General features: G+C 41.8%; 2 protein-coding genes across 2 annotated transcripts; one reads left to right on the top strand and one right to left on the bottom strand.

Annotated features, from left to right (window-relative positions):
* Positions 1-264: 264 nt before the first annotated feature.
* Positions 265-4,655, bottom strand: psme3 (proteasome activator subunit 3). The gene is made up of 10 exons (XM_071902747.2): positions 4,512-4,655; positions 3,876-3,908; positions 3,705-3,767; positions 3,451-3,555; positions 3,284-3,332; positions 2,550-2,668; positions 2,154-2,290; positions 1,867-1,921; positions 843-929; positions 265-675 (listed from the first exon to the last, which is right to left on the bottom strand). The coding sequence occupies exons 1-10, from the start codon at positions 4,551-4,553 to the stop codon at positions 595-597; spliced, it is 771 nt and encodes a 256-aa protein (XP_071758848.1). The 5' UTR covers positions 4,554-4,655; the 3' UTR covers positions 265-594.
* Positions 4,656-4,733: 78 nt separating this feature from the next.
* nbr1a (NBR1 autophagy cargo receptor a) lies at positions 4,734-17,479 on the top strand. The gene is made up of 23 exons (XM_078290796.1): positions 4,734-4,943; positions 5,311-5,373; positions 5,526-5,544; positions 5,764-5,786; positions 6,402-6,584; positions 6,959-7,036; positions 7,230-7,453; positions 7,927-8,046; positions 8,354-8,653; positions 8,994-9,153; positions 9,530-9,778; positions 10,374-10,406; positions 10,455-10,541; positions 10,791-10,866; positions 11,112-11,222; positions 11,454-11,633; positions 11,868-12,044; positions 12,459-12,619; positions 13,387-13,805; positions 13,957-14,042; positions 14,735-14,822; positions 15,219-15,318; positions 15,662-17,479. The coding sequence occupies exons 1-23, from the start codon at positions 4,842-4,844 to the stop codon at positions 15,848-15,850; spliced, it is 3,228 nt and encodes a 1,075-aa protein (XP_078146922.1). The 5' UTR covers positions 4,734-4,841; the 3' UTR covers positions 15,851-17,479.
* Positions 17,480-17,744: the final 265 nt, after the last annotated feature.

The following is a 17,744-nucleotide window of genomic DNA, read 5'->3' as shown; positions in this document are numbered from 1 at the left end:
TATTCAGCATAAAAATGTAATGCTCATTTATTACTACTATAAAACGTATAAGTGTATAACATTACTAAAAAGAGCTTTCTTGTTGCTTAGCCTATGAATGACCATACTTCTGATGCAATATGGGTCTCACGGATAAAAACAGACTGAAAAACAAAAAAACAAATACAAAAAACACATTCACTGAAGCAGTGGGCATAAAACATAAAACAACTTGCCCTGAATTTGACCAAAACAGAGCTATAAATGAAGCCATTTCACAAAAGATCCAAGGACAAAATGTTTTTAATTCAATTTAAAAAATACATAGCGCTTTTTTTGTCTAGGACCTATCTCTCCCTTTACTGAGAGAATAATAAGGTATGTCTTCAAAGGGTTTAAAACAAGGACAATATTTTACAATTAAAACAAAAAAGACGATGATGTGCATGGTTTCCATCTACTGAGGCTATGGTTTTGTACTGGGTTGTACTGATTGTATTTGAGTGGGTGAAAATCTAGCACTACTCCTCGGACCAGGGCCAGGCTAGCTCAACAGCATGGCAGGGAGACGGGGGCAAAGGATGGGAGGTGGAGGTTGTGGTGGTTGGATGAGCATCAGTACAACGCGTCAGTATTACTGCTTCGAGGCCTCTTGATCTTTTCAATGTTCTTCAGGATCATGTCATGTAACGTTACCTAGAAAACAAACATCAGCTTAATTTTGCATTGCACTTGGAAGTATGATCATGCAGCAAATATAATAGTGAAACTATTTTTTCAACTTGACAGTTATGTGTGTCAAAATAAAACTTATAAACAGAGTTTTACTATATTACAAAACAGAAATAAAGACTATGACATACGTATTGATTTCTGAGCTCAGAAACTATGATCTTCAGACTGATGTATTCCTTCTCATCGATCTCGGTTACGGTACGCCGATAGTCCTCCTATTGACAAAAAGTCAGAGTATCACTGTCTTACATTCCATTCTACAGCTTCATTGAAAGATATCAGTCAGCCACTGTACATAGTTTATACAGTGGATATCAAAAGTCTACACACCCTTTCAAATTTTCTAGCTTTTATTATTGAGGCCTGAATTCCCGCCTCATTAAATCAGACTTTTCACTTTCCTTCTGAAAATGTATTAAAATGGAAAGCTACACCACCTTGGCTGTCTAAGTGTTCAAACCCTTCGTTTAATATTTAGTAGAGGCACATTTTGCTTTAATAACAGCAGTAACCTTGTTTGGATAAGTCTCTCCCAACTAAGCACATAATGCTTTAGAAATGTCCTCCCATTCTAGCTCACTCAGATTACAAGAGGACCTCCAATGCAAACTCCTCTTGAGGTCAAACCACAAAATTTTATTATCGATTTGGGTCTGGGCTCTGTGGACCATTCCAGGATATTGATATTCCTTGTTTTTCCAGCCTTTCCTTGGTTGACTTGGCTGTGTGCTTTGGGACGTTGAAAGATGAAATTCTTTGGGTGATGGGCTGTGTTGGCTCTGCACCAAACATGTCTTTTGGAATTAAGACCAAAAACTAGGAACGTGGTTTCATCCGACCATGGACATTTTTCCATATGGATTTTGGAGACTGTCTTCTTGCATAATTAAGACAGGACTCAATGCTCTTTTTAGTGAGAAATGTCTCAGCACACTACTCCACAGACCAGAATTGTGGACAATATGTGAACTGGTTGTTATATGCATGGAGTGACCAGACTGCCATACACTCCTGCACTTGTTTCCTGCACTTGTTTAAAGGTTGCTGTTGGCCTCTTGGTAACTTCCCTGAGTTTTCATTTCAGGCATCAAGGCAATAATGAATACTAGACCATTTAAAAGGGTGTGTTCTGTTTTCTCAGCATTCACTTACCACATGAGGGTATTTTGCTATTTTAGACACCAGCTTTGCCCTTGTGATGTAGTATCTAGAAGTAAAAAAAGAAAGGCAAAATTGTGGCTCTGGCTGGTAAATCTGTCAGTTTTACCAGACATTTGGCAAGTAGCCAACCGGTGTTAGAACAGTCTTGTATATTCTAAAAATGCTTTAGCAGCTAAGAAATTGATTTGGCTAGGGATCCACTTCACAATATAGCCAGTCAACAAAAAACCTTTCCTGCATTCCCCATTCTGTACAATGCGGTGAAGGCTACTACAAACCTTGATATCTGGTCGAGGTAAGAAGCCGCCTCCCCCTCAACTGTCCTGAGTTCAGCTACTGTCTCCTCCTGGATCGACACTCCGAAGTTGTTGCCGTCCTCTATCCTGGGGATAAGCAGCTGGACCCACATTTTGACCTGCAGACGAAAACAGATGCTGCTAAGAAAATACAATGTAGTATGGGTAGAGAGGACTCGCATGCTGCTTACCAAAAAAGAAAGAAAGGATAAAGAGAAAGGATTCTCCATCAAGTTGAGGCTTGCATATAACTTTTTACATTCTTATGCTCACATGTGACAAACAGTACAAAAGCTGTCAAGTGAACTAAACCACTATGTTGAGAGCACAGTCCCTTGAGTAGCATGTGAGACCACTGACCAGAGAGACATTACTTACTGTGTTACATTTCTCTATGAGCGTCCTGATCTCTGGTTTGACCTTTTCGATTAGATCAACAAGCTTAGCGTTGCTCTTCATCATCCCACCAGGCATGACGAAGACCTTGGTGCCAGTCACTGGATGCAAAGGGAAGGATAAAGAGAGGGGTAAAATAATTGAATTTCAAACACAAGAGGGCAGGAATGATTATTATACAATGGATGGGGTCAAACTTTTGACATTAGTCCAGACAAAGCAGTAAAACATCCTTTGAATTAAACATATCTGTCGTAAGACAAACTAAATCAGTGCTACCTGAATTTGGGCTGGTGGATGCCCATAGTATTAATCAGATCCAAACATATGGAGACCAACAGAACTTGAACTGACAGCACAGACGTTCCCATTCAAATGGTTGTTCTTGAACTGGACAGTAGATTTCAAATGGTTGCTATGGTATTTGGTGCAGAAGATTCACTGAGCTGTGCTATAGTACAAAAGTCATCATTTGGCTGAACATTAAAATGACAGCCATGTTATTGATATGAATATTCTGCCTTTCTAAGTCTCAGGCAATGTCCACAGAGGTAATGAATCACTGCTCATTTCCACAACTTTTTCAACATTCTGTAGTAGTCATTTCTGGTGTACTGAAGCAGAGTGCCTGACTGTGCTATCCAGTATAACTGTGTGGTGAGAGTGAGACCCATCATCTTACATCTATTTGACCTCCTTATGAGTCTAATACTCACCCTTGTCATCCCCACCTCCATCCTCAAGCTTTCTCTTTTTGGCATTTTGCTATGAACCAGAGAAAATGTAATTAGGCTACATTTCACTCCACTGCTGTGCACATGATAGTTATGATGTTAAGCATTAATTATCAAATATCAAATTCAATTTGCAATTGGAGCCTCACCGCTTCTAGTCCGTCATGCAGGTTTGAGAGCAAAATAGGGTCTGGTACCGTCAGGTTTATCTCAGAGTGTATCTCCTTCAGTTCACTGATATTTATGATAGGATCCTGAAATACAACAAGGATACTTGTTCTGACATTTTTTCTACACATTTTTCTCCGTCACAAATATGGCTCTTTACAAAATGACTGTACTGAGATGCACAAACATCTACAGCTGTGCCATTTGCAATTAAGAGAAATAATGTGTCACATACCTTAAGGAAGTGATCTAGTTCCAATAACTTCTTTGGGAAAAAATTTGCAACTAGGTCCTCTGCCTGGAAGAGATGTAAGCCTTTTGTTAAATCTTGCTTTAAAACCTAGTGGTTTGATAGCTGCATATGTAATTAAGCTCATAATCATGTAAATATGTAAGTGACACTCACTTCTCCAGTGATCCGTTCCCTGAAAGCATCAACCTGCCAAAAGGAACGACAAAAAAGGTCAACAAATTATCAGAACGGCTGAAAAACAGTAAGGGCATATGCACTGGCGTTATGGGCTGAAAAACAGTAAGGGCATATGCACTGGCGTTATGGCTTGTCATGATTTCGTTGCTGAACGCAGAACGCGCTCACTGGTAACATGCAAATTCAATCGAGTGTAATGCGACCTATCGCCTTGGACCCAAGGACCGTTGCTGGCTCGCTTATGAAAGTGTTAAAACGTTAGGCAACGCCGGTGTGGCAAATGAAACCTGTTCAGGTTGGCTAACTTGACAAGGCCGTGTTTTGTGCAAGCGGTCTATCAATCCAAGTCACAAGTATGTATTTGTACAGCTCGATAAGATTTAATTCATTCCTTGTGAATATTAACGGGTCTGTGGCACAGCACCTGTTAGACGGATTGACAGGTTTGTTGTAGCAGGCGGGAACAAGCTGGCTAGCTGCCGTTAGCTGGTGTTAGCTTGGCCTTATCTGAGCCATCACAGCATGCTAGAAAATGTGGCTAACGTCCTAGCAAGCGAATAGCAACAACATGTCGTATAATCTTACACGAGGAGCTCGACAGTGAAGTTTTACCTTGGTTTTGATTTCATTGTCCACCTTGAGGAGTGAAGACATCTTATGTGATCAAATAGGCGAAGAACGATTGTCCCAACAGCATTAAATTCAAACGTGTGGCTTTTTCACTTCTGTCAGCCACACTTGTGAGCTTAAAGATGACGAAGTCAATGTGCGACACTGACAGCGGAGTGCGCGTGCGCCAATGGAAAAAAAACCACACGCGTCATCGTATTTTTCTAGACGCAGCTGACGATGTAAACAAGAAAAAGCAGTCGAGGGCAAGAGGGATCAAATTGTCCATTGTCACCGCAAATGATAACCACTACACTGTCCTAAAAGGCTGCCATGGGGCTTCCTGTTACTATCAAAGTCAATTTCCGGGGGAATGTGAAAAGATTCCTGGCTCAAGATTTGGACAAATTGGAATGGGAATCGGTGGAAGCTTGGGTAAGCGGCTAACGTTAACGTTAGCAGAGCCAGTTGGCTAAATGCTGGCGCAGTTTGGTAAAAAGAAGGCCCAGCCATGGCCTAGCCACATAAACAATGGACCACTTGAAGGACAATCGGCACTGCTGGGACAAATGTGTACAGAAGTGATAATTTGCAAGCCAACTATAATGCCACATTTGCACTAAAAACAGAGACAAACTGAAATGTGCGCAGCTTGAAATGTTTCATTTGTAGATAGCTCCAGAAGTATTTCTCAACGTGCCACCATTGTCAGTTTGGTAACACTTGTAAGTAAAAGTTATGATTTTATAAGATGGTGTTTGGTATGTTTTTGATCTGTCAAGTCTTTCAAATTACATTTCAGATTAAAGCATCATTCGGGATCAACCACTTTCAAGTTAAATACTTTGATGAGGATAATGAAGAGGTAAGGTTAAAGTTTGTACATATGTTGCATTGCGACGGTATACTGTTGTTGCTCTATTTTTATTATTTGGCCATGCAAATTATTATTAATTATTGCTTTTCCACTGACTTACTATTTTACGAGTTATATAAAGTTGTCTGTCTCGGTTTCAGATTTGCATAAACAGTCAAGGTAAGCAAAACCACTCATTCAATGTTTTTCTGTCTTTACTGCATGATGACAGCAATCTGCCTTTGAAATAGAATATAAGCAATAGTCATAGTAAATGGAGGCAAACATGTGAGACAATGCATTTAATGTAAGGTTCCATAATTACATAAAATAGAAATGTTATTTTGATTTCCAGTTCATTATCTAAACAACAACTGACTGTGGACTTTTTTATTTCAGAGGAATATGAAGAAGCCATCAAGGTAATGAGGCACTGCTGGATTTCTCACATCTTATAGAATAGTAAAGAATAACACTTTACTGTCCAGCTTGGTTGGATTTTTATCAATATGCAACATGAGTTATCATCATAACAGAGGGATAAGGACGCAGACAATGCAAAATACAGCATCCAACTCTGTATTTTGTGAAAATTATAATGGCAGTAGAATTATGTATGCTCAGTCAACCTTCCCCGTATAAATGAAGGTAAAAAAGGAGGACATCTCAGTATAGGATTGACACTCTAGGTGCATAACAAAATGTAACAGGACCTCACATATAGTGCAGACAAGACGTACTGCATGACAGTAGATTAAACAAACACATTACAAGTACAGATTCAGAACCAAAGAATTGTTCCAGTCTAGCAACATTCACAAAGTCCAGCTGTAAGGTCGATAAATGGCAAAGATACATAAATGACAGATGTGCAAAAGACAACTAGATTGAAGCCCAAATAGCTTATTTCAGTTTCCAGTAGCCCCTCATACACTGTTTCTGAAATACTTCACATATAGTTTCTGTGATTTGCATTTAGCCTATTGTTATGTTGACCTCTCATGGTATGTGTCTCATGCATATTTTCCCAAACACAGAGTGCAGAGAAGCAGGGGAACCAGTTGCACATGAATGTTTACAAGATGAAGGGGCAGGCCTGCGGCGGCCCGCTGAAGACAGAGGTGAAGGAGCTGAAGGGGGACCTCAGACCTGCTCCCCCGTACCCCTCCAGGGTCAAGACTGTGGACAAGGGCACACAGGTCACCCCCGAGAGAGAGGCTGTAAGGATCATATGGATGATGTCTGGGTTTTTTTTCATGTGTACAGTGTTTCCTCTACATTTTTTGGTAGCAGTGATGGGCTGCAGTAAATTTCAGTCCTTGAACCAGGTCTCAAACATATTTCCAGGATTAGTTTCAGTAACAGGTCATGTTTAATAGCTCTTACGACATGATTTCTGAAATAATTTCAATGTAGTTGCCCTCAATTTGTTTTGGGTGAGCAATAAGCCCAGATAACAAAGTTTCATTGACTGTATATTTATCTGGCAGTGGGAGAAATTCTCCCATATAGTTATGATGTAGGTCTGATGTATAGTCAGTAGTTGAGTGCTCCAAGTGTTGCAGTAATAATGTGTTTCTTTAATTTTATACAGGTCACTGTAAAGGACAGCAAGGGGAACAAACCAGAAGATGAACCCCCTCCTGTTTGGTTCAGATCATACATGGAGAAGGTATGGTTTTATTGAAAAATATACACTCTGCAACTTTAAGAAAATTGCATCACAGATACAACAACAACAATAATCAAGATAATATTACAATGATGAATATGAATATTACTGATAATATTTTTGTTGTCATTGAACAAAGGGTTCCTTTTGTGTAAATTGGGTTCAGGTTATAAATCAAACTCTTTGCTCCTAGTTCAAGGATGAGGTGGTGAAAGAAGTAGTGGAAAGGATGTGCAATGACTTTTCCGGCCAGTGCTGCACCCATAAATCCACTGACGGGCCCCCTGAGGCCACTGGGGCTGGTGGCGGTGCCATGGGGCCCAAGCCTGGCCCCTCCACCTCTAACGGGTCCCTTGGCTACACCCCAAACTGCAGCAGCTGCAACAAACTCACCTCTGAAGGGGCCTACAAATGCAGGTAGGCCTCAACCCCAATATCCACCATACTGTTGAGAAGAAAGGAAAAGGAAGATTTTATAATATACTAAGTATTTTGACTAAATGAAGCACTCTTAAAGTGTCTTATGTAGTATGATCATTTTTTTAATTGGGAAAATTACATTTTAAAAAAAGGAAAAGAGATGTTCCTTGCATTTCCAAATGAAGTGAGGTGCACATACCCCAAAGTTCACAAAATACATCACACAATCAAACAAACGAGCAAATATTGCATAAGCCTATTCCGAGTCAAGAGTGACAATGGGATTGTTTTGATGATGTCACACATTTATTGACCTTTTGGACCTTTGTGCCTTGATGAATTTGCTCTATGTCTTTGTCTCCCCTTTATTCTTACATGTTCTATAAGCAGATTTAGGAGTATCCATATAGATGTTTCAACGTTATAATCATAACTTTTCGGCTGCCCATGTTGGTGTTTTTCCCTGCCAGTGTATGTCCATCCTGCATCCTGTGTGAGATGTGCAGACACAGCCACGACCCCAGCCACAACCTCGTGAGAACCAAGACACCTCTCTCCATCCCTGAGCATGGAATGTCTGGAGAATTAAGGTAAATTCACCAGATTAAGGACACTAGTAGTCATTAACTTTAACTTCACAAAAAATATTCTGACATTTTTAATACTTACATTGCTCAATTGAATTTTCTAATAGTCTTTTTTGCTGACTAATTTGCATTAATGGAGGAAAACATGAAATAAGACAGAAATAAGACAGAAGCAAAACATTGCAAAATGCAGGATTCAAAAAGTCAATATTTAAGCAGCTAGTTTACTGTAATTGATTAATTGTGCTTGTTAATGCGTACTGCTTTTGGCAAATAAACTTTTAGTCAACAAATGGGTCTTCCAAACCAGGTTCCCAAGGCGAGGAGACAGGACAGTACGCAAGGCTGAGCGACAGCGCCTCAAAGCTGAAAGGAGGCAGCTGAGAGCAGAAGTTAAGGAAATCAAGAAAAAACTGAGACTGGAGAAGAGGGGGCTGCAGTGGAGTGGGCCCTCTACCTCAGGCAGAGCCAACCTGACAAACATGGCCTCTGCCTCCACCCAGGTCCCAGCTCTGCCCCCCGCCGCTGCCTCAGAAACAGCCTCAGGTCCAGCCCCAGCCCAAGGTCCCATCCCTGCCCCGGTCCCTGACCCCCAGGCCTCCAGTCCAGAGTAAGCGCCACCTCGGAAGGGCGTCCGACAGTGCTGGGTGCTTCTAGCCCAGCATGGATGCAAAAAAGTCTTTTTTTCAAGAAAAAAATCAAAATATGCCATCTTTGTTATCTAGTCTGTATGAGTGTATCGCTGGCTGCTCTGGTGGTGGAAAATGCTGGAACTACCTCACAATGTGAAAACTGCTGCTGCTGCTTCATAGATTTTCTAAGAAAAAAAATGCTTTTGAGCTGCAAAAAAAATCTGGGGTCCTGCTTTTTTGATTCGTAGAGAACAAAAGAGATGGGTCTTATAAGAAACCAGGGCTATTTTCAACAATGCTCTGTACACTTGAAACTAGGGGTCCCGGGGTCTCGCACACCTCCTTGGTGCCCACTATGGCTGCCTTGTTTCTGGATGAAAATCTGCCCGACGGCACCCGTCTGGAGCCTGGTACCAAGTTCATCAAATACTGGAAGATGAGGAACTCGGGCACTATCAGCTGGACCTCAGAGACTAAGGTACCCCCCCCTGCCCGAGAGGACAGACTCCACTCTCTCTGCCCCTTCGCTTCACTTCCACTTTGAGTCCCTACTCAGCTCATTGTCTACTTCCTACCTATCCCAAATGCATCGACTAACACCAGCTAAGATTTCTTACCCAGCCTAATACATTTAATGCCTTTTTCGTCTGAGCTGTTTATTGTTTGCATTCAGTTGAATCATTATTTTGGTTTCAGTTTTTGTGTCTGTGTCACTGTTTGTACGTCTGTGCGTCCCTCCCTTGAGCATGTGTATTTTCTGTTGTGTGACTTTGGTTGCATGTGTGTGTCTGTTTCCCCCCCGCGCATGTGTATTCCTTCTGTGTGTGTGTGTGTGTGTGTGCGTGTGCCCCCAGCTGAAGTTCATGTGGGGCAACCTCGGCCTGGCGTCAGAGGAGAAGAGGGAGGTGCCGGTCCCCCTGCTGCAGCCTGGACAGGTGGGCGTGGTCAGTGTGGCCTTTGTGGCCCCGGTGATGGAGGGGACGTACACCTCCCACTGGAGGCTGGCGCACTGCGGGGGGCAGTTTGGCCCGCGCGTCTGGTGCAGCATCGTGGTTGACCCCGGCAACAGCCGCAACACATTTGGTCATCAGACCAAAAGACTGGCAAGTCTACTATCTAATCACACTCTGTTCAGTTACAGCATGAACACTGACTGTTCACATGTTTACATGCTCATTTAGGTTATTATGTTATTCAGGATAGCTAAGTATTCCATTTAATTGTTGCTGCAGGTTTATGCCATATCCTTTTTTACTAAAGCAGGGATAAGCTCATATTCTAATTAAGTTAAATAAAAACGACAGGGATATAGCAGGGATACGGCAATATTAGCTGGTACACTGAGATGTGTAGTGTTTTTATTAATGTATACAGGGGTATTTGTGATTGGAATTTGAAGATGCATAAAAACAGATGATCCTGAATAAAACCCTGTTAGGGATGTGAACCTACATCCAGGGTGGTGTGTGGTATTTCAATCTACTTCATCAGTGCTTGAGTAACTGGCCAAACACTTAAACACCCACATTGGTGGAAACATTCTCACAATCAAGTACCCCTGTATTTTCAAAAATATTTGAAACATTAAAATACTACTTTTGAACTCTTTGTTTATCTAATCAAAACATATCCTCACCTGGCCATTTCTGAACAAACACTGTGATGATACTAACCATGGCAATCGTGTGTGTGCTTCAGAAGGAGGAGGTGAAGCCAGTGGAGAAGGAGGAGGTCGAGGAGGAGGAGGGGGAGGAGGAGGAGGAGGAGGAGGAGGAGGAGAGGTGCAGGGACAGCGGCACCGGCTTGTCTGTAGACCTCAGCCACAGAGAATACTACTTCCCCTCAGTCGACCTGCTTACTGCACAGGTACACACCCAGGAAGCCCTGCCATTCAAAAATATGTTTTAAACTTTGAATTACTATTACTACAACTACTGTATTACTTTAAGTAGGCTGAATTAGCTTACTAAGTGTGTTTTGTTTTACATGACACACACTTGAGTAGCATAATCTGCGGCAACACGACTCGCAAGAGAACATGAATTAAATGTGTGGTTGCATGCATGTGCTCAGTGGATCAGCGTTAATAAATACTATATCTGTTCTGTTTTCTAGGATCTGCTGTCATTTGAGTTGCTGGATATAAACATTGTGCAAGAGTTGGAGAAGGTTCCTAACAACACTCCAGTTGGTAAGCAATATATGATGCTTTTAACACTTTGCTCTGACACAATTGTATTGTGTGCTTTCCCACTTCTCAGTAGGCTTTGAAATTTCCTTAGCTTTTGTATGAAAAAAATGTGGCTACACTCTTTCCTATCTTTCCTATCTTTATCCTGACTATGTCTGGGCTTGAGTTTTCATACACATTTTTCTAGTTTTGACATTAACATTGAACATGGAAACTGTGTTGTATTTGTTCTACCTCATTGCTAGATTTGACACCCTGCATGTCCCCTCTGCCCCATGATGCACCAGCGGTGGAGAAGGCCTGCACTTCACAGATAAAAGAAGACACGGAGGTCAAAGGGGTCAGAAAACTTTTTGGTAAGAGGAAGTGAATGGTTAAGTAGAATTAGGGCGAATTATTAGGTGAATTAGGGCGTTGCTGGAAAAGGGAATGCAACTTACCTGGAAGAAACAAAAAGTTCTGTGCTTTACGTTTATTTAAGTTTATTCATGAGCTGAGGAAAACTTTTTATAGAAATGGTGAGCCAATCATTTACACCTCTGCCCTTTATGTTTAAAGTCTATTATTATTATTGTGTTTTCGGTCAGGAGTGAAACTGAGGTGCCAGAGGGAGCTGTTGGAGCCTGCGGCCCACGAGGAGGAGAGGGAAGAGGAGATCAGCGGAGCCCAGTTCCTCTGTGAGACGGTCATCCGCTCCCTCACCCTGGAGGAGGCCCCCGACCACAAGCCCCCACGCAGGGCCCAACACAGCAGCCATAAGCCACAGGGTGAGGAGCCAGTGTGTCCTCCCCAATTTATACAGCGGTTGATTGTGAACAGTGAAACCACCATTTGGTTGTTATTGTTCTGCAGACCTTCCTGGGAAAATCACATTATTCTGTTCTATGCTATTCTTTTCATAATTATCTGTAAATAAGCTCGGTTATATGGTATGTTATTAGTTCTTTGTCAAAGGTTTGCTTTATAATGAGGTACTCAACACAGTTTTTTTTCCCTTAAAGCATTTTCTGCTGTTTCCCGGGGCGCTGGCTTTTGCTTTGAGAGAATAGTCGAGGTTGAGAACGCGGAGAGCGTTTCAGGAGAAAATGTGGAGGTCACTGCTATGAAAGTTGAGAGTTTTGCCCCACCTGCCTACCCAGGCCTCAACCAGATCACCCAGCAAGAGGAGACAGGCCCAGGTTAGAGAACAACTTTAAGGATTTCAGCCATTTTGAAAATATGAATCCTATTCATTTCCAATAGAGCTTATCATTTTTTTCTTAACTTCTCCCACATCCAAGATCCCACATTCTGCTGTTCTGAAAATGCCCATAATGGACACAACAGTCTTTAGCTACCGTTTGACAGACACATCTATCTACACAATCAGGACAAAAAAGTTGCTGAAGACATTGGCAAATATTTCAAAACACATGAGGACTGCCTGGTTTAGCTTATTTTTCAAAAACTGTTTCCCCTTATGAGGTTGCATTAGTGTGACTTACAGATAGTAACATGTCATATCTTTGATCTTTTAGTAATGAATCTATGGAGCCCCATCTGCAGTATATGACATGATCTGATGCTTATTTTGATGCTTATATTTCCATTAGAAGTTCTTCTGATGGTCCCAGAGATTGAAAACCTGCATATCAACTCACATCATATAAACGAGGAGGAAGAGGTGATAGTCTTGGCTGAGATGGAAGAGATAAACGATACTAAAGAAGAGAAAGAAGAGGGTGGAGCCAAAGAAGATGACGACTGGGATGAGGTGAGCACAAAGTTTTTAGCTTTTTGTAGAGGGTTGTGAGACATCCATTTATGTTATGACCACAAATTCTTTCATTATAGTTGTTCAGCATGTGGATCCAGATTTGTTTAGTGGCTATATATCAGTCCAGCCATGAGAACAGAGCAGATCATGAATTAAGACTTCCATTCCTAGAGGGAAGATGCAGGAGAAGACAAAACCATCACAGCTAGTCAGAATTGGGGTATGACACCTGCTGTGGAGGGAGATTACTTTACATGTATATGTATTGTATCGTTTTACAATGATAGATACATATTTTAACAAATCACTAGTTTTTGATCAATAGTTTTTCTTGCTGTCGGCAAGAGTGATCAAACCAGCAATCCTTTGACTTGAAGGTGGCTTTCTAAATCAACTTGTTAACCTAAAACCTTAAAAAAATTGAAAAGTGCATGTGTCATACTCCCAGTTGTCACTGGCCATGATGTTGTCTTCCCCTGTATCTGTGTTCCATTCATAAGTGCTAAAGCATCACCAGTCTCGCCTCCCTATGTATCTTTCTTGTTGGTTCATTCATTCTATGTGCATTTTCTGTATTTGTAAGTGAGCTATCTGCCAATCAAATCACAAGAACACATTCCAATAAACTCTATTGACATTGCTATAAAGTATATAATCTTTATTCAGCACAGGGTAGATCATGATTTATAAAGAGTCTATTCAGTCCACTCATTCACATTCTAAGAAGTCCAGAAAAGTCACCAACTTTGCCTCCTGTGTCTCAGGTTAGCAGCCAGGCCTCCTCAGTATCCTCCTGCGATGATTACATCATTGTCCTCCCAGACTGCTTCGACACCAGCCGGCCGCTGGGGGAGTCCATGTACAGCTCCGCCATGTCGCAGCCTGGCACCGCTGTAACCCCAGCCAATCAAGATCAAGACGTACAAGAGGAGAATGTGGAAGACTCAAACTCTGAGCTGGGCATGGAAGCGCCAGAGGGAGAGGCGCAGGAGGGGACGGAGCCAGTCGCCGCGGTGGTTTCCTTGGTGACCACTTGGGCACCTGTCCATCCCATCCACAGCAGTGTGAACCAGATGCTGTGCGCCTCCCAAACCCTGGACGCTGTGACCCTCATCCCTGAAGTGGTGCCACCACAGCCACTCCCTGACCCCCTGCTGCCCCCGCCTGCCCTCTACTCACCCAGGTCAGCTGGGATCAAATGCTGAATCAAGTGCTCCTCATGTGGTTCAGAAACATGAATTATATTATATTAGCATTCATAAAACAAACTTTTACTAAGGTCTGATTGTCCATTTTTTATCATTTTTATTTATTGTTGGTTGTTCATGTTTCAGGTCTGAGGCACTGTACCTGGCTGAGGACCCCAGTCCTCCAGCCTGTGGACCATATGAGCCACGCCAACCAGGGGTCCACCTTAATAGTGAGTTTCACCCTCAGAATCAGAATTACTGTATTTGCAAAGTAAATTACATGGAGAGGAATCTTGGTGACATTGTGCAAAGTTTCACAGCACATACTGGCATACATGGTACACAGACTGCACATGCACATGCAAGATATGCAATAAACAGTAGACTAAAGATATAACTCTACAGTATATACAGTACATTCAGCATTCAGTATCTCTGTTCACTTGGCAGCAGCATGGCAGACATTGGCCTCAGCAGCCAAGAATGTCTGCATACTGTTGAGGAAGTGGGCATATGAGGAAGTGGGCACACTTGAGCCCACAGCCTCTTTATTTTCCAGTGGTTTTAATGTGTTTACTCAATATTGCTAGAGAAAGCGGAGGGTATATCGTGTGCTGGTGTGTAACATTATGTATATAGAACATGTCTCTGACTCTAAAACTGGATTGGTAACTTTTATGTCGCTCGATGTTCCTCTCTAGGAGTCACTTTGTCGACTGACCTGAGTAAATGTTTTGTACTTTGAGGATCTGTTGGCTCTGTTTTGGCCAAAGAGGAAACGCATTTCGGCCCCTTGTGGGAAGACGGGAAATAGTCTAGCACACAGTCTTTACACGATCAGTTGCTTCAGCAGAAAAGTACTGTTCTTCCTCTAATACTGTATGTGTTGCGTGTGTGTTGTTTTTCCTTTTTTTTTTTGCAGTATCATCTGGTCTGTCCAGATCAGCAGGCTCAGCATCCAGTGCCTTTGAGACGTACAACCCCAGACCCAGCAATTCTCTGCAGCCAAGGTGCAATAAAACATAGAATAGAGCGAGATGATATACTGTACAATAAGTCAACATACACTTGACATACACTTCACAGTTATTTTGCATATATTAAGAGTGCCAAAGAACACAGCTTTGGGGTAAAAGTGCCTACACTTAAGTTTCTCTTTGTATTGATTGAATTTGTCTGTAAGACTCTACCACCTTATTGTGTAACAACTTGAGCCAATATCTTTCATCACAGGACTGGGCTATATAGCCAGTTACAACACCTAAAGCAGTGTGATGCATATCTTGACATGCATGTTTTTGTGATATTTCTGCGCATCTTGTGAAAGTAAGGCCAACTGGAACACATTGTTCCTTGTAGACACTGTTCTGTGAACCAGTGTAACCACATCCCTCTTTTTGTACCAGGGGCCAAGGAGGCATCACAGAGGGACTAGTCAAGGGGGCCCTCTCCGTGGCAGCGTCCGCTTATAAGGCTCTCTTCACTGGACCAAACTGTTCAATACAGGTACCCCATACTGGAACCCTTTAATCTACAATTTAGGCATTTAGCTGACACTCTTAGCCAAAGCAAACTGCAATAACTGCAACATTGAAGCAAGTCACCATTGGTGATTCTCATAATTGCGCAGAGCCTACTAATAAACAAATGCATGGGACAATATTACAGTGCTAAGAACTAGAGGAGGATATAGCATCTCTTAGCAAAGTTAGATATCACCTAAGGTATGAATTTTGATGGATGGACACAGCCCCGATCCATAGTCACACTCTCCTCTCTACTTTCTCCTCATCTCGCCATCTCATCTCACCTCACCCTCCTCCCAATTCACCACCCCCTCCCCCTCCAGCGAGGCGTTGACCCAGCCACCAGACAGGACCCTTCCATGATGGCGGTGCTGCTGGAGATGGGCTTCAGAGACCAGCGGCTCAACCAGCGGCTGCTGAGGAAGCACGGCTACAGCCTGCTGCACACCGTCAATGAGCTGGTGCAGATGGCCGAGGACAGCCAGAACGAGGCTGTCGAACCTCACCACTGAGGGAAGGAGGGCTGCGTTAAGGCCTGCGAGGGCTGGTAATAGGAAGGCAATGATGTGACTTGTGTAACCTTTCACCTTTGTAAACATAATGTAACAAGAGGAGAGTACATAGATCCAATTCCCTCATCTCTTTCCCTTTCTAGACAGTGTCCAGAATATTTTTTTTTAAAATAGCTTTTCATTAATTTAAAGAAGAGAAAAAGAGCACCTATTTATCATTCATGCAATTGATTGACTTGGGTTTGTTTTGGACCAAGTATAATGAAGTTTGTTCGATGTTAGACAATGTCACTTGAAGTATCAAAAGTCGGAACAAAAATGTAAGAGGAGCAATATTTTTTCCTGGACACTGTTGATGAGGAAAGAGTGTTCATGTATAACTCCCTCCTCCTGTCTTCGCCTTTAACTTAGCTTCAAACAACATATAAGGGTTTGATGGAATTCACCATACACACACTTGTAGATTTGAATGAACTTGATTAGTCAAATCAAGTTGGTAGTTTAAACCTTTGCCATGCCTTCTCTACCTGGACCATACAGCTTTACGTCTTGGTCTAAATGACCAGGGGTTGGGATTTTGACTGGGCAACAGAGTGTGTTTCCCTCTTCATCTTAGTCTTTGTATGGCTTATATAGCTTCTCATTCTGGCTCTGACAAATAAAGTCATCATTGTCTTCTGACAGGGCTTAGCTAGTTTCTCTTCTCAAGTAGAACAGAGGAGATGAATATTGTTGAATGTCATCAAAAAAAAAAATGCTTTGAAAAGCCAACTCTATTTTAAGGTGATGCTACTGGGGCTATTGTTGTGGATTTTCTGGGCGTTAAGGGTCAGCGCGTACGGTAGGAGCGACAAACAGAAATTTCAGACTTCTTTGATTTTTCTTGATTATTGTAGTGAATCTGCCTAAACAATGCAATCTTTTCTGTATCAGAGTACTGTTATTTTAGACGTTGACATGTGGAATGTATACAAAACTGTCCAAACGGATCACTGTTTAGACACAGATGTTTTCTACTGCTTTTTAGAAGACGCCTGCATGACAGGTAGAGGCTTAGAGATGAGTAGTGTTCTTGTGGTCTTAGCAGAGTCACAGTGGAAACTGACCGCTTTGCATTATCATTCACACCCTGCCTGCATTTTTCACATCAATCACCAACCAACACCTAGCAACAGTCATGTTTCGCAGTTTTACAGCACTAATCCAAACCAAGACCTCTCTAACAACACATTCCTGAATCTCTTAACTGAACCAAGTATATTTTATTGTCTTCTTTTTATGAATGATGATCAGTGGTTTACTCTGACATACATTTGGTGATTTTACATTATTTGTTGTGTGAGCGCATTGATTTAAATGAGCGTTGTACACCTTTTATTTTGGGTTGTTCTGCCTGTGTGTATGTGTGTGTGTGTATGTGTGTGTGTTTTTGTTTGCTTTAAAAAAACAAGAGTGGTTGAGGTTTTTGGAACCATATCTTATGTTAATGATCGTCAGTTATTCATGTTTTAAAGGATCATGCTCTAGAGACAAATGCTGAATATATCTACTGTGCTTGTTAAATCGATCTCCTATCATAAGAGTGTATACATTAAATACCCTGCTACTGTCAATCCGCCAATAAACTATTTGCACAACATCTCTCTGTCTGTTTCTGTCTCTCTCCGCCTGTGTGACTGTAAATATTCCAAATGATTCAGCACACTTTATTGAATAGCTTCTATAGACTCTGTACCAGCTTAACCATAACATGCCAAAAATAGGTTACACTGTACATGAGTATTTATGACAGCAAGTGAACATGGGTTTAAATAGCTACGCTTCCTATCACATTCAGCTGGAACTGAATTTCAGGTGAAGAGATAAAACAGCCTAACCTGTACTGCTACATTTG

The sequence above is a fragment of the Centroberyx gerrardi genome, chromosome 20 (genome assembly GCF_048128805.1).
Source record: "Centroberyx gerrardi isolate f3 chromosome 20, fCenGer3.hap1.cur.20231027, whole genome shotgun sequence".
NCBI classification, from domain to species: Eukaryota; Metazoa; Chordata; class Actinopteri; order Beryciformes; family Berycidae; genus Centroberyx; species Centroberyx gerrardi.
This window is presented reverse-complemented; position numbering and strand designations above follow the sequence as displayed.